The sequence below is a fragment of the Aedes aegypti genome, chromosome 2 (genome assembly GCF_002204515.2).
Source record: "Aedes aegypti strain LVP_AGWG chromosome 2, AaegL5.0 Primary Assembly, whole genome shotgun sequence".
In the NCBI taxonomy this organism is placed as follows: Eukaryota; Metazoa; Arthropoda; class Insecta; order Diptera; family Culicidae; genus Aedes; species Aedes aegypti.
In genome coordinates, this window is record NC_035108.1 from 149,586,900 (window position 1) to 149,600,549 (window position 13,650).

Consider the following 13,650-nt stretch of genomic DNA (forward strand, 5'->3'; position numbering starts at 1 on the left):
TTTCATTTGAGACTAATTTTGTTCATATCTGTTTATTCTTGCAAACGTACCGACCATTTATGTCGAAAAAGAGTCAAAAAGGTTGGGCAGGCCTGCCCTAGAAAAACTCCATCTATAATCCCTAAAAGAACTTCTGACGTAACCTCTGGAAGAACTTCCAATGGAATCTCTGAAGGAACTCTTGCGGGATCCCTATGGGAACTCTTGATGAAATCCCTGGATTCCTGATAAGATGCCTGGCGGAACTACTTACAAAGTCCTAACAGGAAACCCTGATGGAATTTCTTGAAGGATATGATATGATCTCTCGAGGAGTTCCAGGTGAAATCTCCGAAGGAACGCCTTATGGAAACGCTAGACGATCTTCTGGAAGAACCTCTGCAGGAATTCCAGGTGGAATCTCTGAACAAAATCCTGATGGAATCCCTGGAAGAACTTTTGATGTAATCCCTAGAAAAACTTCTGATATAATTCCTGGAGGAACTGCTATTGGAATTCCTGGAGGAGCTCTAGAGGAACTTCTGAAAGAATCCCTGAAGTAATTCCAGGTGGAATCTCTGAAGGAAATCTTGATGGAATCCCTGGAGGAACTCCTGATGTAATCCCTAGAAGAACTTCTGATGCAATCCCCGGAGGAGGCTCCGATTTGGAACACTCGTCGATTCCGCTAGCATCACTACTTGCAGCGTTGATAATAAGACTCATGTAGTTCGAAAAGCTCCGAAGATGTGCTTCCAATACTGTTTGTTTATGCAGTGCCAATCCAAGTTTGTTGTAGTGATTGACTCCCGGAGGAAATATCCCATTTCCGTAGCTACGGGAAAAGTTCCAGCAGCTATTCATAATCTGAATCCGACTACGTCCGTTCTCCAGCGTGGTCCAATTTACTCTTCTGTTAGCACGATCCTTTTCTTTTCCCCTCTTACATTATCAGCCAAGGGATTAGATTGTAGGTGTGTACGTTGAGTACCTTTGGTTGTATTAGTGAATCAATACTCTACACTTGATATTGACTGGTAATTTATCTACCAGTTCTTGGAGGAGAATGGTCAAGTGCATTTGTTTTCCAGCGGATGGACAAGGACAAATAGTCGCCATAATTTTATCTTGAGACAGAAAATATTCAAACGCACACTACTAGCTGGCATTATATTTTTTGGCATTGTGTTAGTATCAGTTAACTATTTGGTTTGGAATGTGCCCATGATGTCCCTAACATTACGCATTATATTTGAAACTCCATTTTTGACCATTGCAATTATGATCAAAAATAATGTGTAAATCCATTCATCCAACAAACTACACACTTGGTTACTAGTGTTTCTTGGGACGAGATCATAAATTAAGCAGGATAACTCTATTTATGCTACTTATGCCAAATGTCCATCATGCCAAATAACCTTATACCAAACGAATTTAAAACACATATGTCTATGCCACATAGCCTGTTCCCCTCTATGTTTGTGCTTTTCTAGATTTGGAGTACGGCTTCGAGGAATATCCAGCAGTAATGGTTCTCTAAAAACTATTTATCAATTTTCGGACAGCAAGAAAAACCATGTTTAAATTTTCAAATATTTGTTTTATTATTGAAATATATTTCATTTTTTTAACATTTTCTCTACATCGTACATTGTCTCTCTCAATAGTGTTTTTACTTTCTTCCTATCGTTGAATGGATGTATGTGTTGATGTTATATTTGTTTTACTATTGAATTGAAATCAATCTTCAAGCTTCCAGTCAGTATTGGTTTGCGGACCGATGCGAACTAACAGTGATCATCCGTATCAATCGTACGTATTTGCGTGTGCGCGGGCTATTAGGCTTTGTGCATTTATACTGACACACACACGTGCTCGCACGCTTAATCACTTTACCACGTTTTCCTAATTTTTATTATGGTTTGAATTGAATTAATCGACAGTTATCGATTTGCTGTATGAAATCGGGCTTGTAACCGTGAGAGATGTATTTCTGTCTGCATCTGCCTTTGCTTCTTTCTTTTTTTTTCCTATGTTAAGTGAATTAAAGTTAACGGAATGAATCTGTACTAAAATATAAAGAAAGCATGAAACACTCTTGCTTGTCCGTTCCGCCATGATTTGATATTTTTTTTTTTCATATTCCTATCGCTTTCTTTCTTATTCGGCAAATTCTCAATCGCATCGTTTTTAGTAAGTTTACGGAATCCTCTCACCTCGCAAACAAATTTAGCACTCTATTTAGTAAAAACACTTATTGCAATTTCCCTTTCAACTAAGCGGATAGCGAACGAATAAAAACCAGCGTCGTTCATTTTCCTTCGTAGATTTCGTGTCCAATCGTAAAGAAGTCCAACTCGTTAACCAAAGTTCCGGAAGCGATAGATTGTTGCTCGAAAAATCATTCTCTTGACTTGCTCGTTCGAAGAAGAGAAGATTCGGGGTTTCAAAGTTTTTGGGAGCGTGAGGGATGTAGCGAAATCGAACACTCATATCAGTTGGGAGGTTTTTTTACGTTCGGGTTTGCGCGGAAGAGAGTTTGAAACTAAAAACGAAAAATTAGCCTAAAAATGCTTAATGCCAAAAAATAACTGCTAATAATTAATCCTAAAATTGAGCAAAATGAGAACTGCTGAAAGACTCAGCAAACAGTCGTTTGTTCCGCGAAAGCGATCAGGAGTAGAAATGCTTTGAAGGAGAAAGTTAGGAAACTTTACGCTGAAGTTTTCATATCGTAAGATACATAATTGGGAAAATCCAACGTGGAGCATGAGGGAAGGGCCGGAAAGGGGAAAACGCCAACTAATATGAGACTTCGATTGTGGTGCGATTGTTCACAAAGCGAGAAGGATAATCAATTTATTTTTTGCGGGCGAAACTGTTCGGGCTGGTTTTGATTGATGTGGTGAATATTGGCGTTTGTAATTCGCATACTGCTGTAAAAAATGTGGTTTTGAACGTTTTTCAATAAATCAATTTGCTAACATTTGAATCCAAGAAATAATTACTCTTAAGTTCGACTGTTCGCACGATGCGATCATTCGCACAAGCATGAAGAGAAGAGTCAATATTTTTTGTCGAACCGCTTCGCATCATGCCATTTTCTTAATGATGGATGGGCAAGCACCACCGTTGCAAGTTACGTAACGCCAACATTCACGAAACCAATCCCCTTTCCTTAGTCGGCGAACAAATCTACTTACTGCCACCTTAATGACTAAGTTGAACTTAAAAGCGTACCTGCAGAATGACAGACAAATATTGAAACCTAGCCACCTTCAGATTGAAGCATTTGCAACAACTTTTGACCAACTAGTCGTTTGGTTTTGCCTTATTACCAGTCACGTAGAAAAAATAACACAAACTATAGATAAGGAAACGAATATATACAAATCAGAAACATTTTCGAAAACGCATATCTTACTTTCATTCGGATCCATTTTTTTTCTCCCATTCGAGATAACATCCTTCAACTGTATCACTGATCTTTCTATTTTATCGCTAAAATCTAAGCTCTCTGCTGGCACTTCCTGACTTTTTATTCTCACTCCCAGTGTATGAACGTTTTGATAATCTCATAAGAAACACACTCTCGTTCTTTCTCTCTTTGTCTTCCCACATACCAGCCTCGTTCAAAGTCGGCCTAACCTACTGAACCTGATTGCTTTATCCGGTTTCAATTACTTTATATCCCCTAACACACATACCCTCTCGCTTGTAAGAGAAAACCGAGCAAACAAAAAATCAGAGAAAAATGTTACAACACAGTTCAATTATTTTACAATAAATAATCTTCTATCCCACATTATCAGTTTTTTCATCTTGTTGTCTAAAACTAAATACATCTATCATCTTGCGTTGATTTCTGCACCGATCAAGATGAAAAATTTAAACTAAAAGTGCGACCGAATGAGGCAAGCGTGAGAACGGGCTGCGCATGTGTGAGTGTTCGTCTCGCGCGGATTCAGTCTACTTCAATTTACCTGGGTGACCCTCACCATTCCGGTGGTCACTCATCTATATTCCTACACCTAAACAGAACCAGTTTGAGTTGAATTCCGTTACCGTAGTCGAACCGAAACTCGCCTATGCGCAGGCTCAGATCTACATTGACTGAAAATGCCCTAGAGAATCTACTTGCACTCCCTAGGAATTAGTACGTTCATCTACTCATTCGATCGCACGAGGGCTCTCACTCTTCGATTACTCATCACAGGCACTCACAAACGTTCACTCATCTACCTAAACAGAAAATAGATGGATTCGTACGCGGAAACAAAAGAACAAAATATAAGTCTCCTTAATCTACATTCACATGCATAGAATTGTTAGTTGTTGATGTCGATAGCTCCTAGTCTGCAGAATTTTGCCTTTTCCGTCTTTAACTTTATACAGAGATTTGGTTTTCGTCGTTATGCCAAAGCGCACGCGCGCTGCGCGAACACGTTTCGTGTAGTCTCGGGGACACATTGTTTCTATATATCACCGGGGGAACATTTTCCGTCTCTATCTCTCTCTAGCGTGCATAACCCACAATTACCGGGAGCTGCACCACCTTAGACCGGTCCAACGTCGCTCTGATATCTGGCCGTTAGGTAGTTGGCCGCTTCGGTCATTTGTTCCAGCGATCGGTACAGTCCCAGCAGATGGGTTCGGAACTGCTTCGCCATCTCGGTGCTCTTGTCCTGGTCAACGTTGCTCTCCGATTCGATACCGGAGTCATTTTCGGCGCTGATTTCACTCTCGGAATCGCTCAGAGTGCTTCCGCTGTTTGACGAAGCCATAGACGCTGTGCTAGGGCGGCGGATGTGTCCCTTTATACTACTTCCGGATTCGCTCGCTGAACTGCTGCCGCTGCTCATGTTCTGTGTCTGCTGTTCCGGAGCTGGGGAAGCCGACTTTTGCTTATACCGGACGTCGGAAGTCTCTGTTGTGGATCCCACTGGAGACTCTACGCCTTCATCGGCGTCTTGCCGACCCCAGAGCAGATCTACTTTGACCACGTTCAGCATGTTGTAGAGCTTGAACAGGTCTGACGTATTCAGGACATCCCGAACGGATGCTTTGCCGGTCCTTTTGCCGTGGTGGCAATGTTGCTTCTGCTGCTGCTGTTCCACGGGCATTGTGTCTGTCGAATCGCCAACCTGCGGAGGGAGACGGAGAGAATCGAGAAAACCAATTAGTTGCATCCCAACAAAAGTGAAAATAATGCTGTTAGGGTGAAACGTAACTAAAAATAAGACTTTCTATAAATACGGAGCGCGGGATTTTCAACTGCATCATCGCTGTCGAGAGCTGACGATACGATCCATCGTCACACGCCGGTCTACGATGATGGCCATTTGCGTGTTATTTGCGAATAACAAACGCAAAGGTTGTTAGCAGTGGCGAAGGGACAGCGAGATGTGCTGGGTGGTCTACCAACTGATGCAATCTGAGCAAAGTGTTGGCAAAAGATGCATCTTGGGTGGTGCTCGATTCTCCGAAATAAAAGTTCGAGCTTGCAGAACAGGTTCGGAAGCTTCTCATTTATCGTATCATTTCGAAAGAAACGATTACGTAATCCTCGCTGATTCAGCATTGAAGTTCTGTATACTGAATCTTGTGAACGTTGAGATCAGTCATTAGAATCATTTTAATCACAATCGAACTTCTATCTGATAGCTACTGAACCAAGTTGAAAAAGTAGCACCCCATATGCTAGCTAATGGAAGTTCACCTCAGATTGAACAATTACCAAATGATAATGCCAAAACCAAGGCTTCACACTCCACTACCGGAGTGAATAGTAAATGCTTGTAATCATCAAACTTGAAAGAGCCCCCCAGCACACCGCCATGGAAGCATCGAGAGCCGCTCGTGGATTGCCACTTATGCGCAAAAATTGGGCAACGTTGACGAGCTGGCGGGCGATCGTGAAACTTCACCTCGGAAAGCACATGTTTCTGGGTTGTGCCGCTCAGTGGCAGTTCGCACTTGGCGCAAATATCAACGGGCGTGCAGCGGCGACTTCAAGTTCACGCACTAGGCTAGGAATTGGAAGTGGATTTTTCGCCAATGGGGGTAACCAAGGCGGTACTTGAGCGGTAACCGGAACCAATGTTGAACGTTCTAGAATGCGACACATGTTTAATAGGTGTTTAGGTGTTCAATTAGCATAAGACTCGAAGATATTTTTTCTTTTCTTTAACTCAACTTTAAAATATACAGACCTATTTCTAATACAATGTCACACTATCTTTAACATGTTTTGAAGAAATTTATCAATATTCGTGAGGTAGGATTCGCTACTGATTCTTCTCAAAACTTTTAATGGATTCTTGAAAAGGATATAAGTAGATTTGTGGAAGATATTTGGAAGTTTGTAGTTTGTAAATCTTTGCCATATCTCTTTCTTTATTGTTTTGAGAAGGACTTCAGTGAAGTTTCTTACTAAGTCCTAAGCTAAAACCTTGACTGACTGCTGCCCACAAAAAAAATCATATATATGTGCTATATTAGGGCCTTCCTTAACCGAATGGTTAGAGTCCGAGGCTACAAAGCAAAGCCATGCTGAAGGTGTCTGGGTTCGATTCCCGGTCGGTCCAGGATCTTTTCGTAATGGAAATTTCATTGACTTCCCTGCGCGTAGAGTATCATCGTACCTGCCCCACGATATACGAATGCGAAAATGGCAACTTTGGCAAAAAAAGCTCTCAGTTAATAACTGTGGAAGTGCTCATAAGAACACTACGCTGAGAAGCAGGCTCTGTCCCAGTGAGGACGTAAATGCCAAGAAGAAGAAGATATTACGCAAATTGAGACATGAATGATCTTTACTTGTACATATAGAACTCCACCATGAGTATATATGTTTGCGTATTTGATTAATTTAATAGTAAGCATATAGTTGGAATGTAGATGTAGTTTATTTTGAGTACTACCTAATTAAAATTTGTAATATTTAAACACCAAATATGAACGAAATATTTGATACTTTTAACCAAGTATTAATTCAAATGGTAAAACATCGATTGCTACATCAACGCGGAACAGATTACAATACAACATTCAAATTAACACTTCCTCATCGTCAATCAGTAGGTATTCATTAAAACAACTTCTTTCATAAAATTTCTTGCTTCCCATGGCGCTGACTACGGCCCCCAAATGACACAGCATGGTATGCAGCGCTCTGTCGCAAATGAAGCTGCACACTTTCTATCATCATCCGCTATTTGTCATCGGTTACGTCACTAATTCAGTGCAGCAGCACTAAATGCATCCGTTTTATTTTATGGCGTTTCGTTTCTTCAAAAGTCACCTTCTCCTATTTGTACCACCATTACAGGCACTTCTAATAGTGGTGGCAAGTGATTTTTTTTTCTATTGCACCAACTTCATTGAATAGCTATTTGATGATGATGATGATGTGTCGACAATGACCAACTACGACGGCAGCATCACCATTGCAATAGAGCGAACAATTAGCGAAACCACCATCACCTACACAGCAAAAAATGAATTGTAATATAACGTTATTTTAGCCTACTACACATTAGTCCTGTTTCCGTTGGGTTGCTAAATTATGAAGAAGTTGCAGATTTCAGTAGCTTGCTTGAAAAAGCTCGTTTTTCTAAGTATGCCACAATTATATTACACTACAATATGCCAATTTCGATATTATAAATGACTAGACACACTTGCGTTAAGAACAGTTCCGAGGCACTAACAATTTAAAAAAATCTTCGATACTGGTTTAGTTCATAAGGTAGGTTCAAAATATAAACTGAGGCAAAAAAACTGAATGATTTCCCAAGAAATAATTATGATTTGGCACCACAACGAATATTGTTAAAATTTGTTAGTATTACTTATGATTTTAAAGAAGATATTTCGTTACTGATTTTCGTTAGCTATTTAATGAACTTCTCTAACAGACGCAATGACAAATACCTACGTAATTTGAATTACACACAGATAAAAATCCGTTCTCGTATCCGTGAACAGCAGACGTAAACTCGTCAACAAGCAAAAATACACCGTGAACTAGATCATGTTTATGTGGTGTATTTTTGACAGTTCACGTTTTCCAGAACTCTTTTTTGAGCGTGTAGTTCATTGAAAACATTTGCCGATTACTTCAGGCTCAATCGAAAATTGACATGTTTTGACAACATGTGATAAGATTTCGCATAAATTGTACCCAACTTAGAAAACGAAGCAGTTCTTCTAGCGGTTGCAATGAAAAAAGTTTTAAAATTTTTTCTTAAACAATTCATTGCTCCCGCTAATGAAACTTATGACCCCTTTTTAGAAACGGTTAAGCGTTAAATGAGCCTCCCAGCCGAGCACGTGGATTTTTTTTTTTTTCAAAATTTCATCCATAATTTGTCCATCTTTACCACGCGTAATGAGTTAAGTAATTTGATAACCATGCGGATTGTATTACCGAACAGCTCAATATAAGCGTCAATTTACATTTAAAATGTTTTCTGAAGGAATATCTACAGTTATCTCTGATGAAATCTCTTAACAAATAATAGGACCCATTCACAAATTTCATAACGCTTAAGGGGATGGGTGGGTGTTCAAACGTTGTTACGGCTTATTGGAGAAGTAGTGGTCAAATGAACAGGGGTCGACAAATGAACACCGTGCCTTTTACAGAGAAAAAAAAAAACAAATTTCAATGAATTTTTATCACGTACGGACGATTTAGAGCATATATCGGAGTGTTCGGGTTGATACGGAGGTCAATTGAAGTGAAAATATCAACAAAAAACAAGATTTTAGAAAACCACGTTTGAAAATTAAAACTGACGTAATTATTAGCTTGCAGGTCTTGAGGTTTTCCGGTGAGGTGAATATCGTTATGATATGATGTTAAATCTGATACCATTAGATTTCCTTTTGAATGGGTTACAATCCTCAATGAACATATTTTCGGAAATGCAATGAAAATTTTCAAATAAATTAGTTTTGATCACGTTGTTTGCATGATATTCATTTTATCACCAACAGCTGTTCATTTTACCCACATAGTGCAGGTAAAATGAACATTTGCATCGTTTTTTGCTAGCGATACAAATATGTGAAAAAATAGCTATTTTAGTCCGAATTCATTTTGCTGCTATAGATAACATTCCTATTTTTTGTTATGCGATAGAACTATACACATTTCTTGTTTTTATATAAGAAACAGGATGATATCCTTAAGGTGTTAATTTTACCACCCCTTCCCCTACACAAATTGTGGAGTATCAATACAAAAAGTCTCACGAGGGGGGGGGGGATGGTTGCCCAAAATGACCAATTTAAGCGTTATGAAATATATGAACCAGTTCATATGAACTTCTTAAGAAAAAAAACTTGGCCAAGGATCCCTAATGAATAAGTGATGAAAGTCTTGGAGGATTATAAGGATTCTGTAAATTTCTGGAACAAGAATTGGAAAACGATACATTTAGCTCCAAGGGGCCCAGATAGCCGTAGTGGTAAACGCGCAGCTATTCAGCAAGACCAAGCTGAGGGTCGTGGGTTCGAATCCCACCGGTCGAGGATCTTTTCGGGTTGGAAATTTTCTCGACTTCCCAGGGCCTAAAGTATCATCATACCTGCCACACGATATACGCATGCAAAAATGGTGATTGGCATAGTAAGCTCTCAGTTAATAACTGTGGGAGTGCTCATTAGAACACTAAGCTGAGATGCAGGCTCTGTTCCAGTGGGGACGTAACGCCAGAAAGAAGAAGACATTTAGCTCCAAAAATATAAGCTCCACGATTTTTTTTGAAAAATCGGCGTGAATTTTTGTAGGATTATCTGGAAATCTGGAATCGTGTAGGAATCTTTGGGAGAAATAGGAAACTGATTGTATTATTTGTGGTGGAATTTTTAGGGTAAAAAGTGAAAGAATCCCTGAGAGAACGCTCGCAACAATACATGTTGAACATACTGAAGGTACCAACGTTGGAATCCCAAGATGTGTCTCTGAACGTATTTCTGAAGGAATCTCTCGAGGAATTACTGAAGGGATTCCTGAAGTGTTTACACTGTATCAGTGGAATCTGACTCCTCTTTTAGGTTTACACCAAGATTCTGTATAACAATCCACCAATCGCATACCATGCCCAACTGAGTTTGGTTTCGGGCCTCCAACTGTCCAGAGCGGTGATTCTTGTTGATGGGACAGCTATCGATCGAAACAACAGCTTTATTTTATTCAAGTGAAAAATGCACTACAAAGGCATTTCGTCTACTCTACCAAATATCATAGGAATACTACATTGAGTATTTGAAAAAATGAGTTTATAAACCATTTTGTATGAAAAAATGGATTTTAGGGACCATTGATTGAAAATAATAACTTTTTGAATACTTGCGTCAAAATAGAGACCAAGTTTTAAAAACAGAACTGCTTGTAGCACTCGATAATTTCATACGACTAGAAAACTCGTCATTGGCCGCTTAATCTAGATAAAGGACGTTAGACCGAATGCCGATAGGCAGAAAAGGTTGTTAGGCCGAATCAACATTTGGCTATTTAAGGTGAAAAATACAAACTACTGCTTCAAAAAGCTAACTCAATCATCAATATTTACCATTCTTTTGAACAAGGGCTGTTCTTTTTTGATATATTTCGCAACAGATATTGTTGGTAATACAGATAACCTTGACCGAACTCCTAATAACCTAATCGGTCTTTAAGAGTGTGTCGTAAAGCAGTCGCAAACATTTATAACATTTTCAAAAATATTGAGTTGAGCCCACAAACAACGAATAAATGGTAATATTGTTTCAATAAAAGGGCTTTCTAGACGATAATTTCTCAAATTTCTAACAGATGATAAAGACAAACTTGCGTATCTCTATAAAAACTGAAATGATGGTAAATGTATACAATTTCAAGAGAAAAATGTTCTTTGTTTGTGCCAATATATTCTTTGGCACAACCCAGACAACCAGGAGTCGCATAATAATTAAAACTTGTTTACTTGTATAAATAACATCACACCCGCACAAAACGTTGACAGAAATCGTTTAAATGACAAGTTTTCTCACATAAAACGCTTTTTTCTGAGTTCATCAGTGCATTTTGTTTCGCCCCGTATACTCGAATAACGAAAGTCGGACAAAATCGTAGCAGCTGTCAAACCAACTTTGTTATCACAAATTAGGTCGCATAAGAGTTCAGATTAGTTCGCAATAAAATCTACACACTCGCATTGCATGCTATTTTCCATCATATAAAATATGCACATATATCGTCTCCACTTTTGTACGTATAAGGCCTTTTCGCGACATCGTATACGTGAAACTTTACACATATGAGCATCGAATCACGTAAAAGGTGATTTCATTATACGTACATTCTGGTTGTCTGGGAGTCATCATGACATGGTGAAAAAATATATATTGAAAAGATCAATAATCAGCATTTCAGAGCGACTGCGAAAACCGAAAAAATGGATTACATGGATTATTAATGGATTGATATTGAAATGGATATCGACCTATTCAGCTTTTACGAACGCTGACATTTGGCCTGGGTCGTTTGACAGCAAATAGTCCAATCCAATGCCTGCGTAGTAGTGCAATGTTGACAAAATTGTCTTTGTTTGCTGTGAGAAAGAAAATATAAACAGAATTGCTGCCGAGCATTCACTTCCTTGTTGGACTGACGTTGACCGAAAGCTCGAATGACATCGACACGTTTTGATTCTGAGGAAATCGTCTTGTGTAAGATTGATAGTGCGTTGGTATTTGTGGCAATTTGCTTGTAGATCTCTGTTGATATGCTCGATCATCAAACTTATCGATCAGCTGTTAATGATCCAAGCCAAATGTCAGATCGATTGATCCCCACCATAAAGGCGGCATCCACAAATTACGTAACGCTCTAGGGGGAGGGGGGGAGTAGTCTCAAGCGTTACGGCTCATACAAAATTTTTAAATTTTTCATACAAAAGGCGTTACGGAGGGGGGGGGGTCAAAAATTTCAAATTTTAGCGTTACGTAATAAATGGACGCTGCCAAAGTGAGTTTTCTTGTGGCGGCCATAAGCGCTTGTAAAAAACTGGATTGAAACGGAGCAAAAACGTTTTTGATTGGAAATTTTTCTAAACATAATTATAAACTAACTTAAGTAAAAAATAGAATTGCTAATAATTGCAGCTTATGTCTACTCCACAAAGACATATTTCCTGATAGAACTACTTTGAGCCAACCCTTCTCCAGTAGAGAAGCTAGGCAAAATACAGGACGCTTCGATGCTTGCTGACTTTAAAATGGCTCGCTCAATTTTCACCACCTAATTAATTTTCAATCTTGTCGCTCCCTTGCGACGTCTATCCACCTATTCATTTCCATCATTTGCTTCTATAGACTCCCTTTACCTTTGAGTCGCATGATCGCTACAGCCATAAAACAAAAATAATATAAAACAATCATGGTCGATATTTTTTCCTATGTAGTTGATAAGTATTCTTCAACACATAAAGTTTGAATTCTGTGTTACGTTGAGCAAATTAGTTGCCAAACAAACTGGTAAACTTGTATTCAAGTTGAATGAAATCGTTAAAGGAAGCATTTTTAACCGCCAATATTTAAGAAACTAGACGTGCTATTGTTAGAATTAATAAGTCGTATTCTGTTTGGTTTGAGAACTAATGTTTATTGGTTTTCCTCGTCAAGCCTTAATAACTCGTTCTGGTACTGAAGCGATTTATGCATCTAATCTTCTAATTCATTGAATATAATCCAGTGACCCTGGCAACACTGCTACTTATGCCTATGCATTGGTTTGTGTTAGTTTGCTGATCTACATTTTGTAGTATTTACTCATGGCGGACCCAACATTGCATGCAAGGTCAGGGTGGGGATAACGTTTTGACGATAGGAATGACGTATGTCTGGTCAAACGTCATATGATTTGTCACAATCCGAATTGTTTATTTATATACGCAATTCCCCCACGACAATCACGTAAAACATTTTTCGGAGTTTTTCGATGTCCCCTCCCACCATGGTAAGGTTTTTTGTTTCAAAATAAAACATAAATTGTATGACGCGTGAGAAATCGCAGCTCAACCTCTCTTACGTAATTGATGCGTGGCTCCTTGAAACAAACAAATGTTCCGATTTCTTCGAACAATATCGATTTTTTTACTGTGCATTCATCGCGGCAGTTTTACACAACTCCTCCGTCTCATCCGATTCGCGCGCGCTCTCTCTCCCCCTCTCTGTGTCTCCCGATTGACACGTGTCTGACCGATTTGATACGGCTCGACGACTCCAACGCGATTGAAACTCACCTTTCGATCCATTAACCGACAGGGCACGAGTATTGTTTCGTCCATGGCATTGACTGTTTTGACAAACTTTTCCATGGCGTTCAGAATGCTTTGGTTCGAGAATTCCTGATCATCGTGTCGGGCGATCCGCCGCAGGCAATTCCTGTTGGAAGATAGGGAGGGAAAGAAAAAATGACGGGTCAGTTCGGTGGTAAATTGTGCAACAAGATGAGGGGAATGATGGTGTCTTTCATTTTTCAAGTACAAGGTGCCATACAAGTTGTTCCGTTTCCGCAGTGCGACTATGATGGCTGCACCGCCCATGAGGATCATGATGAAGCGGATGGCAACTTTTCAGTACAAAAAAAGTCAACAAAACGCCGAAAGTTCCAGA

At 39.3% G+C, this 13,650-nt stretch overlaps 1 protein-coding gene across 1 annotated transcript in view; it reads right to left on the bottom strand.

Moving 5' to 3' along the window:
• Positions 1 to 1,561: 1,561 nt before the first annotated feature.
• Positions 1,562 to 13,650, bottom strand: part of LOC5568876 — a 60,448-nt gene continuing 48,359 nt past the window's right edge. Inside the window, exons 2-3 of the mRNA XM_021842692.1 lie at positions 13,278 to 13,419; positions 1,562 to 5,126 (exon numbers count right to left, since the gene is read on the bottom strand). Coding sequence (XP_021698384.1) covers positions 4,539 to 5,126; positions 13,278 to 13,419 — 730 coding nt within the window. The 3' untranslated portion in view covers positions 1,562 to 4,538. The remainder of the gene's footprint in view (positions 5,127 to 13,277; positions 13,420 to 13,650) is intronic.